The 17,216-nt window shown below is 35.5% G+C and overlaps 1 protein-coding gene across 3 annotated transcripts in view; it reads right to left on the bottom strand.

Moving 5' to 3' along the window:
• Window positions 1-17,216, bottom strand: part of Sec24AB (Protein transport protein Sec24AB) — a 290,512-nt gene that overhangs the window by 266,172 nt on the left and 7,124 nt on the right. For all 3 annotated transcript variants that reach the window (XM_090404311.1, XM_090404313.1, XM_090404312.1), the window contains exon 2: window positions 663-1,492. In XM_090404311.1, the coding sequence (XP_090260437.1) occupies window positions 663-1,488 (826 nt within the window). In that variant the 5' untranslated portion in view covers window positions 1,489-1,492. The remainder of the gene's footprint in view (window positions 1-662; window positions 1,493-17,216) is intronic.

The raw sequence follows: 17,216 nt of genomic DNA, 5'->3' as shown, positions 1-17,216 counted from the left end.
CCGGTCCTTATGTCACATGTGAAAATTAACACCCTGTTAATTTTAAAATGCTTTTAACCAAGATTAGCTTATAATTAAATTAACAGGTTATTTTTTGTTATTAATTTCCTGTTATTAAATCTTATTTTCAGAAAATTTTTTTATTTATTTCGATATAAATCGCAGACTTGTTTTTTAGAGTCTCAAAACCACGGTGAGGTTATAAGCAATAACGTATATAGAAAACTTTTCTGTGAAATTAAACTTTTCATAGATCCAGTACTTAATTTTAATTACATAAAAGTTTCTACATAAGTAAAAAATGTAAATTAGCTAATTAGTCAATTTTTTCAACATATGCATTCGAAAAATCTACTTTATTATATAATGGGCTTTTAGATTTAACGGATATCCCCCTCGCCCAAATTAGTCCATTATATAAAGGTTTTACTGTAATTTTTACATTTATTTTTACAATTAACAAATATTTATTTTTGAATTGAGCATAACATTTTTATTCTACACCAAGCTATCACTTAAGCAATTTAAAAAACAGAATGTAAAATCTGAAAAAATTAAAACAAAAAAAAATGCTTTCTAAAAATTAAATGATCTAAAGTCACAAAGTATAATATGTTAAGCTATAATCAATATATCTGTTATGCATACAATTAGCTGCTTACCTGAAGAAGGCACTGACGAAGGTGGTGGTGGTGGCGGTGGAGGAGGAGGAGGAGGCACTAAGTGACCTGACACTGGCTGTCCCTGTAGCATTTTTGAAAAGTTCCCTTGAACTAGAAGTGGAGGTTGTAACATGGAAGTTGTTGTTGTAACTGACTGATGCTTTGTCTGAATGGAAGGTCCTAGTGGAGGAGGAATGTGCATTTTAGGTTGTTGTTGTGCAGTAGGTAGCACATGTGATTGGAAAGTTGGAGAAGAAATATTTCCACCAAATGATGTTGACGGTCCATTGGGTATAGTGTTACTTACAGAAAACCCATTCACACCTTGATCAAACATAGCTGAAGTATGACTTTGGGATGATGGAACACCTACAGAAGAATATGGTCCATTCTGTACTGAAAATGCAGAACCATCAACATTTCTATTATGAGAATTTGAAGCCACAACAGAGTCTTGAAACTGAGGAAAAGATTCACCACTAGAAACATTAGAAGATAAATAGTTTGTAGATGATTTAGCTGGTAATGGTGTCACAAAAGAAACAGAGTGTGGTTGAAGTCCCTGTAGATTATTATTATTGTTATATACAGATACTGGTGTTAGATGTGAATTAAAGTGAGATCCAGGAATAGGCTGTGATTGACACTGCTGAGTAATAAAACTAGATGTTACTGGTGGCACATTGCTAGGGGGTCTTACAGGTAATTGACTATAACCTATTGAGCATGGAGGTTGAGGGATATTGCTTGGACTGAAACCAGTATAACGTCCTAAACCATGTGTGGCAGGCAACTGCTGTTGGCTGGCATTACTAGGTCCCGACATGGCTCTGAAAAACATGAATATTTTGTGTTAAAAAGAAAAAAAAAAATATATATATATATATATATATAATATGCATGTATCTTACAAGTCCTTTAATTCAGCTGAAGGCAAGGATAAAATTAAAGAGGGAGGAAAATTGATCTTCACCCCTTTCATATATAATTTATATAAAATAAATATATATACCATATTCCCATATATACCATGATATCATTATTTGCATAAATACTGAAACTAATCTGAAAAGCAATTCACCATAATATAATACAATATAAATATCTTCCTAAGAGGAATGCAGCACTACTACTCTAGTTAATTATCATTAGGCCAGTCTGGTTGGTCAAGTGGTTAAGGTATCCGCTCTCCAGCCAAAAGGTTGCAGTTCAAATCCTGCCGTGGGCATGGATGTTTGTGATTGTCTGTGAAAATACTAGTGATGGTAGTGGTGGGTGGTAGATGGCGTTGGTGTAGATGATGGTAGTTGCAGTTCGTTGTAGTTGGTGTATTGAGTGGTGGAATCGGAGAGTTGTAAAGTACGTGCCCTCCCTCAATGAGTCTTTGAACTCCCTGGAGGTGTTATGTAGTAGTAGTAATAATAATAATATTATTACTTAGTGCTTCTATGAAATCCCAAGAGGCAATTCTATAACCTAATCCACTCCAAAGTTCATCCAATCTCATTAAATGTATTTCTGTCTGTCAGACATATATATAAATACATATACACACACTTTGAACTGCTGCTTTTGCAAGAAAAAGGGCTGCCTCTTCCAATGGAAACCAACTCGCTACTTTAAGCCCTTACAATGATACTGCTGCAACATGTGAACATGCATTTTTTTTTTCAAACCAAAGGATACATGCCATGTTGTCCTTCCAATATACACAACAGATGCAAGCAGAGATTAACTTTCTCTGGGAATGGAATTGAATCCATTACAAACATTTAAAATACTGAAACAGTGTCTACTGGACCAAGATTAAAGAACACGATATGAAGTCAACTGTTCTCAGCCAGCCCTAAAGATACCTCATCCATAAACTTTTGTTTACCAGTAAATATTTGCTAATAAATATATCGATATGCTGTAAGTAAACGAAAGAATAACTCTACTGAATGCAAATGGTGTGAGGGTGACGGATGCAGAAGAGGTTCTTCAACTAATAAGTGACCATTTTGATAAAAGTTATAAACCTGGTGTATGCAACATTGAGTTCACTGCTACCTCTTCACTGGATAAAGAAACTCGGGTGTATGAAAAGGAGGTATCAGAGCTGTTGTACAAAGTGAATAAGAATGTAGCAATAGGAATTGATGAGATATCAGCATGGATGCTAAAAGTGTTCAACTAAACTGGCTATTCCTTTGACCAGAATGTTTGATATGAGTCTCACAGAACAGGAAAGATTCCACAGGAGTGGAAAGAACATATGATAATCCCATTGCACAAGTGTGGTGCAAAGACCAATGGATCCAACTATCAATCAATCAGTATCTCAGGAATAGTGGTGAAGATTTTTGAAAAATTGGTTAGGACTTGAATTCAAAAATGGGTTGACATAAATCTTTATTTTGCAATGAACAGCTTGGGGTTACTAATTTAAAGTCACGTTTTAGCAATCTGCTGACATTCTATAATAATGTTACAATTGAGCTAGACAAGTGGAATGAATACATAATGATACTTTTGGATTTTGCTAAGGCTTTACACAATATGGAAGACTGTTGCAAAAATTGAAGAATATTGGACTGGATTATAAAATATTAGCATGGATAAGAGGATAGCTGACTTAAATCAAAAGTGGTATACAGGGGAAGTGAAGAAATAGAGAAGTCCTGCTCTTTAGTTCTTGTCCCCTCTGGTCGTGACAAGAAGCTTAACGTCGAGACTATAGAGTTTTCCCTGCACGGGAGGCCATTGCATGCTTTCACCATCCTGGTAGAGTGGAGATATACCTCGGTATCATGTTCACCCCAAATGGAAGGTCATCTGTCCCATCTATCCTAGAAGCTGGAATAACTTCTTTGAGGAAAGTTCCTCTGAAGCCCCAGCAAAGACTGTTTCTCTTTTCCCACTATCTCCTACTTCGCTTTTACTACAAGTTGGTGCTTGGTAGGACATATCTCATTACTGTCCTAAATGGACAGGGCTATCTGTTCATCCATATGATTGTGGCTCCGCCTGCCACCCCTACTGCATATTTCCACACGAGGGTGAAGGATGGTGGGCTCGGGGTTCCATCATTTAGATGGCTGATCCCATGCCTGCGGCTGTCCAGAATCGCAAAATTAGAACTATCTTCTTCTTCCCCTATCTGCAGAGAGGCTTTCTATAGCCCATTAATACAAGAAGACTTTAGGCAGGCTGAAGGCTGGTCCCATTATCAAGGTATTTTAATTGAGTTAGCACCCGCAGAACACAAGAGATGGGCATCTCTGCTGCACTATTCTGTAGATGGTGCTCCTTTAAAAGTCATATCTGTGCCTCTCCAGCATGACTGGGTAAGTGATGGCACCAGACACTCCCTAACTTTGAGTATATTGACCTTATCAGGACGAGGATCGATGGCCTACCCACTGGAGCCCACACAGCTCGATGGGGTAGTGACGAATCAAACTGTAGGGCTGGCTGCCACTACAGTGAGACATTATCTCATATAGCCCAGTGTTACTTCTGCACCAATGGGGTCCGCATGCAGAGGCATGATGCCACGGACTCCATTCTGAACAACCGCTTTAAGAACAGAGGTGGTTAGACAGCGGTGGAACCACATTATAGGACCTCCACAGGTTTGCGTAAGCCAGACTTAGTGATTAAAAGAGATCGTGACATTTGGATAGTTGATGCCCAGGTGGTGGAAACAGGGTGCCACTAGCCTATAGCCATAATAATAAGGTAATTATTATGGCTATAGGCTAGTGACACTATCATCATCATCAATTTCCAGCCATGTATCCTCAAGGTGTGTACAGGGTATGATAGTACTAAATGAAAAAATCACATCATTACTAATTTCCTATCTACAATTTTCCTCCAAATCAGTCTGTTACTTGTCAAGACTCCAACATTATCAGGTCTTATATTTCTATCGTCTAAGGCACTTCGTCCCGTATCAATCCACCTATATCTTGGTCTTCCTCTGGGTCGTTTTCCTGCCAACCTGGCAGAGAACACTTGTTTTGCTAATCTTTTCTCTCCCATTCTATTTAAGTGACCATACCACCTGAGATTCATTCTGCTAACGCATTCCTGGATGTTGACAATGTCAAGTTCTTTCCTAATATCCTCGTTTTTAATATGATATTGCCATTGATGCCATCTGTTCACGCCTCTAATCTTTCTCAGGACTCTCATATCTGCGGTCTAGTCTTTGGTCAAGTGTTTTACTTCTGACCCAGCTCTCAGATCCATAAGTTAAAACTGGTTTGAACACTGTCTTGTATACAGCTAATTTAGTGTTCCGACTAATTTCTCTCTTATTCCATATGAATTTATTCTATTGACTTCCCACCATACCAGCTTTGTTGATTCTGTTGTCTATTTCTATATTCAATTTACCATCTTCACTAAAAATCGTGTGCCTAAGTAGCTGATATGTTTTACTTGTTCCACAGGTTCTCCAATCACAACACAGTTGACATTTTCAATGATTCTACCTATTTTCATTGTCTTTGTCTTTTTATTGCTGACCTTCATACCATATCTATTATAACAGTTATTCAATTTAGTCAGAGAATCTTGCAGACTTGTAGCGGATTTATTTAGAAGTATAACATCATCCGCATAAAGCAAAGAGCTGACATTAACATCTCCAATTTTGATATCATGTTTAATACCACTTTCCTTCATAATGTGATCCATATAGATAATGAATAACAGAGGGGATAATGCACATCCTTGTCTCACACCAGATTTAACATTAAACCATCTTCCTGTACTTCCTTCAATTCTAACTGCTGACTTACAACTCAAATAAAGACTAAGTAATGCTTGATATAATGCCCCATTGACACCATATAATTTTAGCGTACTAAATAGCTTCTCTCTTGGCACCTTGTCATATGCCTTTTCCAAATCGACAAAACTTAAATACAGATCTTTGTTATATACCCATGCTTTCTCGACTATTTGTCATAAAGTGAAGATCTGGTCCTGACAGCCTCTATTTGGCCTGAATCCAGCTTGTTCTTCACCAAGGTTTTCTTCCACAATTCTTCTCAATTGTTTCTCAAGTATACTTGCATAGATCTTGCCAGGAACACTTAATAGGGAAATACCTCTGTAATTCTCACATTCAGTTTTATTTCCCTTTTTATATATGGGTACTATGAGAGCTCTACTCCAATCATCGGGAATTCGTCCCTCTGTCCAGGCTTTCTGAACTATGCAGTCCAGCCACTGTAAGACTTTTATACAACCATACTTCAGCATTTCTGGTCGAATATCATCCACTCCTGCTGCCTTTCCACATTTCAAGCCTTTGATGGCTTTTTCTACTTCAAGTATGGATATGTATTCCTGACTGCATGGCTCTTCAGTGTTTTTTTACCACTGTGCTGTCATCACTGCTTCTTTCATTTAGCAGTTTTTCAAAGTAATTACTCCATACTTCAAGGATATCCTTTTCTTCCGTTTTCATGTCACCTTTATCATCTCTAACTCCTTTTACAGCACTCTTTCCTCCATCCCTAAGCTTCTTCAACAACCTCCAGAATATTTTGCCACCTTCTTGATATTTATTTTCTATATTCTTGCCAAAGTCCTCCCATGACTTTTGTTTAGCTAGTTTTACACAGTGTTTAGCATTCTTGCATTTGTCTCTGTATTCTCTAAGAGCACAAGCTGACTTATTTGCTAGGAACTTTTGATATGCTTTCTTCTTTTCCTTCACTGCCTCTTTAACTTCCTGTGTCCACCATGGAGTTCTAATTTTTCTATCCTTGCAGACAACTTCACCACATGCCTCTCTAGCTGAGTCAATCAGGGCTTTCTTCAAGGCTTGCCACTGAATCTCCAAGGTCTGATTCCTGTTCTCGAACTCTTTCATTTTTTCTTCAATAATCTTTGTGTATTTTAGTCTACTGTTCACATCTGAGAGCTGCTCAACTTTTATTCGCTTTAAAACTTTCTTACATGTTATTCTTTTCAATATGAAATTCAATTTTATCCTGCTCAAGACTAAATAGTGATCACTTCCAATTTCAAATCCTCTGTACACGTTGGTATCCTGCACCAGGGAGAAAACATCGCTATCAACAATAACATAGTCAATGAGACTTTTCTTATTCCTTGCCTCTTCTCTCCATGTGAATTTGTGCACATTTTTATGTTGGAACATGGTGTTAGTAATAACCAGTCCATGTCCTGAGCAGAAATCCAGCAGATATTTGCCATTATTATCAGCTTTGCTCTTTTCTCCAAATTTTACCAAAATATTTTTGTATGTCTCACAATCATTTCCTACTCTGCTATTTAGATCCCCAACAAGAACCAACTTTTCCTTTTTCATTGTGTCAGTTGCTTTCTCTAAAGCCTCAAAAAATTCCTCCACTTCTACCTTAATAGAACCTTCTGTGGGACCATAGGCACAAATAAGTCTCATTGTCCAGTTCCCCATTCTCATATTTGCCCACATTACTCTACTTGAGACTGACTGCCATTCAAGAAGATTAGTGCTACCATCTCTTTACATGACGTATAGAGAGCAGATAGCTATAAGGACTTAAAACAGCTTGGGCTTATGCAGAAGGATATAAAAAGTTCTTTCCTTGATGGCCCTACAGGGCACACTGGTACCAGAGAATGACTACAATAACTAGAACAGGCATAGGGTAAAACACTCGTAAAGGCTTAGGCCTATATCAAGTCTAGACGTGATGTAAGGGTAGTACTGCCCAACTAGTACAAAGATTAAAAAATAAAATATAACTAGTGATATACCACAAGGATCCATCCTTGGACCACTGTTATTTAATCTGCACATTAATGACATTGTGGAAGATTTGACAGGCAACATACATCTATTTGCTGATGATGCAAAGACAAGTATAGAAATCAAGAATGGGCTGATATGTCATACTTGCAGAATAATTTGAATAGGCTGGAATTGTGGGCATGGGAAAATGAATTTCAGCTCGATATGAGTAAATGTAAAGTCATTCACTATGGTGTGATTAGATATCCAATGTCATACGATATTGGTGGAATTATGCTTGAAGAAACTAATTGAAATTGGAGCATTAGTAGATAACAAGTTGAAGTTCAGGGGCCATGTAGCAAAGATTGCAAATACAACTCAAAGGATAATTGTAATGCTGAAACAAACTTTCGCAAGTCAAGATAAGGATGTTATTTTGCCTCTCACAAGGCCTTGATAAGACCTCACTCGGATTATTATGCATAGGTCAGGTCTCGTGGTTTCCATTATGATTCTGATACAGTGGAAAGAGTGCAAAGGATGTTAAAATAATGAGTAAGACTGTGGAATATTGATTATGAAGGCAGACTGAGAATATGTAGACTGCAGACACTCACAAACAGGAGAAAGGGGTGGGGGGGTGATATGATTGAGACAAACTTCTGAAAGGGTCATACAGGATTTCAGTTGATGGAATTTTTCATAGGATGGGTAAAGGACAAGAGAGTATTCTTGGAAGCTGAGAATGAATGCTGCTAAGAAGGGGGTGAGGGCTAGATTTTTCTCTCATAGAGTGGTGCATAATTGGAATGGATTGCCATTGGATGTTGTGTGGGCAAGCAATGTGAATGAATTTAAGAACAAGTATGATAGCTGGCACATGTAGTATGTAGTCTCCCTCGATGAGTCCCTGACTCACTGGAGGTCTCTCTTGATAATAATAAATAAATACATAAATGTACAGGGTTCCAAGAAATACAACTTAAATCCACAAAGTCACAAAAAAATTTTACTCTCCCAAGGTACTGGTCTACTTTAATTTAATTGTGATAAATGATGTTTTAAAAAAACTGAAAATTATGATCACAAAATAAAGCAATTTCATAATGCATTATTTAATTCTTACTACACATTTCATGTAATTATATAGAAATATCGTTTACTTTCAATGCAGATTTAAAGTGTACATCACTAATAATTACTTTTCATTTGCATAAAGGCTTTATATTCCTCCAGTGTGTCTTTTCTTGAATAAAGTCTAGAGCACAGCCATTTATATGTATCATCAATAAATCATTCAGAGTAGAGGGATACATTGATGACTTCAACTTCTCTTTTATTGCATTCGTTTATTTAAAACCTCATTCACATGGCAACATACTATCTGGTTACAATTTCAAGCAGTTTTGAAAGAAATTGAAATTTGTTCTTATTGTTCATTATTCTTGTTTAAATGCTTCCCCACAATTTTGAATTCATTACTACTCTTTCATCAAATTTACTGAGACTTTCTTCATCATCATCAAAATAGTTGCCGAAATATTTACCCCAAAATCAACCAGATCATCAAGTCAGGAAATTTATTTCAATTCATTTTCAAATTATATATATATATATATTGTGAAGAATTGAATTTCACAATATATATATATATATATATGTTAAAGATACCAAGCTATTATACCAGGTTTTACTCCATTTCCCAAGTAAGCAAACAGACAAACAAGTCAAGTTTGCGACTGCAAGTGTTGCAAGTCTAGCCGACCCTGCACATGGTGCAAGACCAAGGCAACTCATGGTAAAAGTAGAATAAGCTCTGATTACTAATCTTAATATCACTAAAACTATCACGTAAAATCACTAATCTAATATATATATATATATATATATATATATATATATATATATTATTAAATACATTATTTTTTCACCTACTAGATTTTTTCCAAAATTCAAATAGCTCTCTGTGCAAACATTATCCAAACCATTGTATGTCTTCATTTTCTTTAACAAGCCTTTTGATATCAAATTGCACTTTAATGGAATAACTTAAAGCACAAAGAAACAATTAAACAACAGGTTTAAGCCTTTCGATGTTGCAGCATCATCACCTTTTCCATTGCATTCCCAATGTAGAGTGGCTGTTATAACAAGTCAATCAATGTTCCACCTTGCTGAATGCAGATACTTGAATTTTAGGATTTTTGTTTGTAACATGTTAGTTACTTTTGTCTTTTTTGGTGTATTCTGGTAAAAGGTATTGTTGCTGTTTCAGATTTGGCAACAACAGGAACATCTTTAATACAATTTAAAATAGCCAGATTTAAGTATGTGCAACATAATGTTGATATAAGATCTGCCATATCCCTCTTTAATTTTTTCCACAAGCCCATTAATTTTTCCTAATACGTTACCTTATCCACATGTTCCAATGCATACTAACCAATTACTAGTTCTTCCATGACAAGAATAACTTTGTTTCACTCTTATATATCAAAGAATTCTTTCCTTCATGCTTACACAGTGATCAGAATATATTATGAAAAATTATGGAGACAACTGCCTTGTTAGAGCAAAACTTTACTTTAATATAAACCAAAATGAACACTCGAAGCTTCAACTTTCATATCAAGGTCATCATCTGGAGCATACACATATATACAAAGAAACAAGGTGCACTACAATCTACATGGTTTGCTAAAGTTACTGACCAACCATTACAACAATTATTGGCCTGACTTCGGGTGAAAAAAAAAACTCTACTACATCAAAGCTAGAGATAAAAACCCTATTATTATCTATTAGGTTACAAAATTAAATTGGGCTGGAGAGCAACATGTTTATATATATATATATATATATAAAACTATGTATGTATATGTATAAATTACAACCAACTGGTATGGAATAGTTTCCAATAATAGCTGAAAATTGCTTAAAGTCAGGGTATGCTGGAAACTAAGTAGGCTGAATATGCGCCATCCAAATTCTTGGAATTTTTATGCCACCATTATTGTTGAGATTAGGGTGGTTAATCAGAATTTCACAGGCTTCTTTAAATTTTTGTTCATACCAGGTTTTTGTATGATGTTAAGAGCAGGTACTTTTCAATTTGGTGCAGGGTGTTGAGAGCGTGATCTGAGAGGCCTGCTTCATCAAAATTGTTACATTTAATGGGGTTTTTTTTATTTTTATTTATTTATTTTTTTTTGTACATCCAGTTTCACCAATATAAGGTAAGTTACAGGTGCTTACCTGAAAGATGCAATAAACCCATGGATGTGCCAGTGGGAGGAGAGGATCCTTAGAGGAGTTGAATATGTTTTTTAATTTTATAGGTGGTTTAAAAGTGGCATTAAGATTATAATGATGTAGGATTCTATTGATTTTTTCTGATAACCCTTTAATGTATGGGATAACTATGGTTTTACTATAATAAATTTAGTTTAATCCTTTATCCAAGTATGAGCAAACAAAGTTTACGCCTGAAATATCTTCAGGACTGAGGTAAGGTAGTAACAACATCGGGCAACTCGCAGCAAAAGGTAAATCAAGCTTTCAACTACTTGTCTCAGTATCTCCCATAATGCACAGCACATCTCCTTGCAGACATGTATACTGCTATGCATTAAGGAAGGGCCACTACCCATACAGGTTTCGACCTTTATTGAGGTCTCGTCAGTGGGAGCCAGGCCCAGAGTGGAGATACTAAGGCAGAAGCAATAGGAGAGGTCAACCTTGCCTATAGGAGTTGCCAAAAGGTGTGCCACCTTATTATTAAATTACTCTGGCCTGGCTCCCACTGACAAGACCTCAAAAAAGGTCAAAACCGGTATGGGTAGTGGCCCTCCCTTAATGCATAGCAGTATACATGTCTGCAAGGAGATGTGCTATGCATTATGGGAGATACTGAGACAAGTAGTTGAGAGTTTGATCCACCTTTGCTGCAAGTTGTCCAATGTTGTACTACCTTACCTCAGTCCTGAAGATATTTTCAGGCAAAATCTTTGTTTGCTCACACTTGGATAAAGGATTAAACTAAATTTATTATAGTCTAACCAAGTGAAAAATAGACTTTCAACATCTTTCTCTAAATCCAGAGTAATTTAATAATAAGCTGGCACACCTTTTGGCAATTCCTATAGGTAAGGATGACCTCTCCTATTGCTTCTGCCTTAGTATCTCCACTCTGGGCCTGGCTCCCACTGACGAGACCTCAATAAAGGTCAAAACCGTATGGGTAGTGCCCCCCCCCTTAATACATAGCAGTATTCATGTCTGCAAGGAGATGTGCTGCATTATGGGAGATACTGAGACAAGTAGTTGAGAGCTTGATCCACCTTTGCGGCGAGTTTCCCGATGTTGTACTACCTTACCTAAGTCCTGAAGATATTTTCAGGCGCAAACTTTGTTTGCTCACACTTGGATAAAGGATTAAACTAAATTTATTATAGTCTAACCAAGTGAAAAATAAACTTTCAACAAATATGGTTTTACTGTAATCTATATTCTTTTTGCATGAAGTTTTATGAAGAACTTTATTAATAGTATTTTTGTTATAGCCATTATTTATAAATGTATTGCTAATAATCTTTCATTCTTGTTTAAGAGCTTGTTCATTAGAGCAAATTGTTATAGCTCTGTTTTTAAGGATGTCAATGACTCCAAATTTTTGAGTAAGGTGGTGATTATGAGTTTAGCATGTATATATTGGCCAGTATGTGTTGGTTTACAGTAAACCATGAAGAATACACCTGAGGGAAGCCATGTGACCAGTGTATCCAGGAAAGAGAGCGAGTGTTCATTTTTGTTTATATTAAACTAAAGTTTTGCTCTAACACGGTAGTTGTCTCCATAATTTTTCATAATGTATTATATATCAAATAGTTTTGCGGAGGAATTACAGTAATAAATGCATCTTTCAGTTTCTGATTTTTTTTTATGTTTATAGGAGCTTCTAGTGAAAGACTCAATCTACTGGAGCATTAGATTTCCTTAATTCTTGTTTAATAAAATCACCAATAACTGACATGTCATTTTGGTACTGCTTAAATTAATAAGCTAATTCCTTCGTAATTACATATACAGTAGAATCGACTTATTGTGATCGCATATAATATCAATTGGCTATTGCTACCAAAATCAGTCAGTCCCAAAACACACCATTTAAAATTAATTAAAAATAATCCATCTATTATAATCAAAGTTCCGGTTATTATTATCAAAATTCTTGAATGTTTAGAATTTTGCATTTTTACAGAATTACGAACTTTAAAGGTTAATCAGGAATAAATTGGACAACTAACTTTTGTGTTAATCTTCTTTTAATTTTATTCTTCCGTAAATCTTAAATCTTCCAGGCAGGTGGGTATAAATAGTTGAATTGTGATTTTTCGAGTTTATTTTCGTGCTCTCTTTCAGTAAGTGAATTTGACTTCAAGTGCTTGTTAAAACAGCCCTTAGCATTAATGGCAGAAGAAAGTAAAAAACATAAAGATTTATCTTTTCAAGAACAGCAAAGAATTTTGGAGTGCTATAATAAGTTGCCCCCAAAATGAGTCAACATATTGCAGCTGTACATTTAAAAATTTTGCAACCACTCTTGTGTAAGTCTTAAAAAAACAGATCAAACATTGAAACTTCAGCTCTTACTGGATCAGAAAGAGCCTGAGCTGGTAAGAATGCTCAAGTTGAATCAGCATTAAAAATTTGATTTAGTAATGTTCATGAAAAGAATGCTTCGATAAATGGGCCTTTGATGCATTAAAAAGCAGAACTTGCAAAAACAATGGGCAAAGAAAATTTCACTGCAACTGACGGATGGCTTAACAGGTGATAAAAGCAAGAGAATATTGTGTAAAAGCATATTCATGGTGAAGAAAAAAGTGGCGATTTTTTTATCAGCCGATGCATGGATTAAGACCAAATGAGCAAAAATTATTGCTGAAATTCTCTTGAGGATATTTACAATGCAGACAAAACAGGACTATTTTCGTGCAATGCCTGAGCATACTTGTTTAAAAATTATTATTATTACTACTATGGACGACTCCAAGGAGTCCTTAGACTGAGGGAGGCCCTAGACATTCTCACAGTATCTATCATATCTTTCATAACACCCACAACAGACTCTGGCAGCTTATTCCACTCATTTACCACTCTAAAAGTAAAGAACCCAGCTCTAAAACCCTTACTAACCACAATCTTGCCCAGCTTCCATAGATGAAAAATTAAAGTACTAAAGGATTTAAATCTTCAAAAGAGCGAGTGACAGTTCTTTGTTGTGCTAATATGAAAGGTGAGAAACAGAGCTCCTAGTGATTGGAAAAAGTAAAAATCCTCAGTGTTTTAAATGTGCCAAAAGTTTGCCTGTTGACCATGTTCTAATGCAAATGCTTGGATGACTAATGCCATTTTCAACAATTGGTTAGTTAAGGGGATCTTAAAGTGAAAAATTGTCTTGTTAGTAGACAACTGCACTGCACACACAATTTATTGTTAAAGAACATCAAAGTAATCTTCTTGCCTTCAAACACCACATCATTAATTCAACCATGTGACCAAGGCATCATACAAACTTTTAAAGCTTATCACAGGGAAGTTCATGCAAGAATTATAGCTGAACTTGATATAAAAGACCAATCTGATGCAAGTGCAATTGCAAAAAAAGATTTCCCTTCTTGATGCATTGCATTTAGTAGCAATGTCATGGAATAAATCTCAGAGAAGACTATTGAAAACTGCTTACAAAAGGGTGGATTTTTTAAAACAAACACTGTAACCTCCTTCTTCCAAAGAATTTGAATATCTTACAAATGAGATTTTTGATAAAACCCCAGATGGTATGTCAAAAGAAGAATTTGAAAATTGGTTGGATATTGATGACAACATTGGAGTGGTGGCTACAATGCCAGTGTAGCCACGATGAGAACTTTAAACTAGTAGAAAGAAAGTGAACCTAATACAAGAATAGAAGAACAAATTTTAGAAACTCCTCCAATCAATGCCTAGAATGCAAGAAGCTCTAGGAAAACTTCATTGCAGTGTGCAACATAGAGCAACAAACTTTGAAAGGAATTATGAGTATGACAATTTATTCATGAACTGTTATATTCATGTTATATTGTCAAACACATGACAAACAACACTAGATAAGTTTTTACAATAAATTTTATGTTGTTGCTTATTAAAAAAGATGTTTATAACAATAAATTATGTTCATAATAAAAAATTTAAATAAATAATACAATTTTTTTATATCCTTTGCTTAATGTTATGAGCTGGTTATTGTTATCGAAATGGAACTGTCCCAAAGCGATCACAATAAGCGGCATCTACTGTACTATCTCCAAGATGGAAATAAAACTTCATTCATTGGCAAATAACTCAACAGTGAATAAGGATTTTTAAAATGGGAAAAAAAAATGTAAATTACGTTATTATTATTATTATTATTCAGACCTCCATGGAGTCAAAAGACTCATTGTAGGAGGTCCTTCCTAAGAAACACAAAGTCTATCAAGACTCATTGAGGGGAGGTCTCTTTCAACTAAAGGTGAGTTAGCTGGTCTCATACAGAGGTAGGAGGTTTATTTCACCCAGAAACTTGAGTTTTTTGTCCCCCAGAACAGACAAACCAGCCCATGACACAAGTATCTACAGACATAGGACACACTGAGAGGCATAGAGCTAACCACCTTATCCTCAATATGGTAGCGGTTAAGTGAATAGAAATGCTTGACACCACGAAGCAAAAGAGGAGAGAAGAAATAAGAAGAAGATAACAATGTTTATTTTTTTTTATAATGAATGAATATAATCTGCTTTGAAATATAAAAACTTTGTATGCTACTTTCAGATCCACTGGTTAGCTGTTATTGGTTAGCCTCATTGGTATTATCTGCATTTGAAGAGATACGGAGACAAATTTCCTTTCATTTTGCAATAATTAAAAATAAAATGTGTAAATAAATAACACCAAACAAATAAATACTTGCTTGGTGTTCACTCACAACAAAAGTAGGTGAATCTGATTGATTTCAGTGTGTTAGATTCACACATATAAGATTAAAACTACTATCTTCATTCAGTTTTTCAAAAATCAAAATTGTTTGCCACATTAACTATATTTATGTGAACAGTAGCATATGTATATGCAAATTTACTTACATTTAAAAATATTACTTGAAATCTTCAGCTTATAAGTAGCTGGAATGAATAATACGTTTAAGAAAAAGCCAAAATCAGCAAATACAGTTTTCCTGAAATGATTTTCCATATTCATTGCTCACAGCACACAATTTATGAGGAAAGAAATCATGTGTGAATGTAAAAAGGGAAGACCTCTGTAGCTAACTTCTAACAGATTTTGAAAGCTTCCCAAGCTGTTTTTTTTTAGAAATCACTTAGATCAAGGTTTCCCAAACTTTTTTTTCCATGACCTGGTTATTTTAATACTGCATCTTCGTGACCCAATAAAATTTTTATGGCCAACAGCTAAAATAAAACAGTTTTGAATGTTCGTAGAGATTTCCTTTATTACTATTATAATAAAGAAGCATTTACTCTTACAAAAATATAAAGAAATTAAAAACTAAAGCCAAGTAATTCATTAATGAGAAGTGTGATGCTGTTGTTTGTTAAACAGAAACTTCAGGTTTGGAGGAAAAGATGATAACTTTATTCTTAAATCCGGTTTGACTTCCAATCGGTTTCTATATTTATTTTGAAAATAAACATAGAAACCGATATAAGCGTTGAAAAGCCTGTTTCACACTTATAGGTTGTGACAAAAGACAGAGATTTTATTGCTTTTTTCTGCTAAAACTGGGTACTCCTGATGGCAAGACAGCCAAAAATCCATCAGTGGCATTGTGTTGAAGATGTCTTTGAGTGCCATAATAAATTAATTATCCAAGTGTGAGCAAACAAAGTTTGTGCTTGAAAATATCTTCAGGACTGGGATAACGTTGTACAACACCGGGCAACTCGTAGCAAAGGCGGACCAAGCTAACATCACTCTTATCTCAGTATCTCCCATAATGCAAAACACATCTCCTTGCAGATATGTATAATGTTATGCATTAAGGGAAGGGCCACTACCCAGACTAGTTTCGACGTTTAATGAGGTCTCTTCAGTGGGAGCCAGGCCCAGAAGTGGAGATACCAGGCAGAAGCAATGGCAAGGTCATCTTTACCTATAGGAGTTGCCAAAAGGTGTGCCACCGTTTTATTAAATTACTCTGGATTTAGAGAAAGATGTTGAAAGTTTATTTTTCACTTGGTTAGACTATAATAAATTTAGTGTAATCCTTTATCCAAGTGTGAGCAAACAAAGTTTGTGCCCGAAAATATCTTCAAAAAACTTTGTTTGCTCACACTTGGATAAAGGATTAAACTAAATTTATTATAGTCTAACCAAGTGAAAAATAAACTTTCAACATCTTTCTCTAAATCCAGAGTAATTTAATAAAAAGGTGGCACACCTTTTGACAACTCCTATAGGTAAAGATGACCTCGCCATTGCTTCTGCCTGGTATCTCCACTTCTGGGCCTGGCTCCCAATGAAGAGACCTCAATAAAGGTTGAAACTAGTCTGGGTAGTGGCCCTTCCCTTAATGCATAACATTATACATATCTGCAAGGAGATGTGTTTTGCATTATGGGAGATACTGAGATAGGAGTGATGTTAGCTTGGTTCACCTTTGCTATGAGTTGCCTGGTGTTGTACTACCTTACCCCAGTCCTGAAGATATTTTCAGGCGCAAACTTTGTTTGCTCATACTTTATCCAAAGAAAGGATTAAACTA

Source organism: Typopeltis vanoorti, chromosome 14 (assembly GCF_054136105.1).
Source record: "Typopeltis vanoorti isolate ZY-2024b chromosome 14, IOZ_Tvanoo_1.0, whole genome shotgun sequence".
Classification (NCBI taxonomy): domain Eukaryota; kingdom Metazoa; phylum Arthropoda; class Arachnida; order Uropygi; family Thelyphonidae; genus Typopeltis; species Typopeltis vanoorti.
This window is presented reverse-complemented; position numbering and strand designations above follow the sequence as displayed.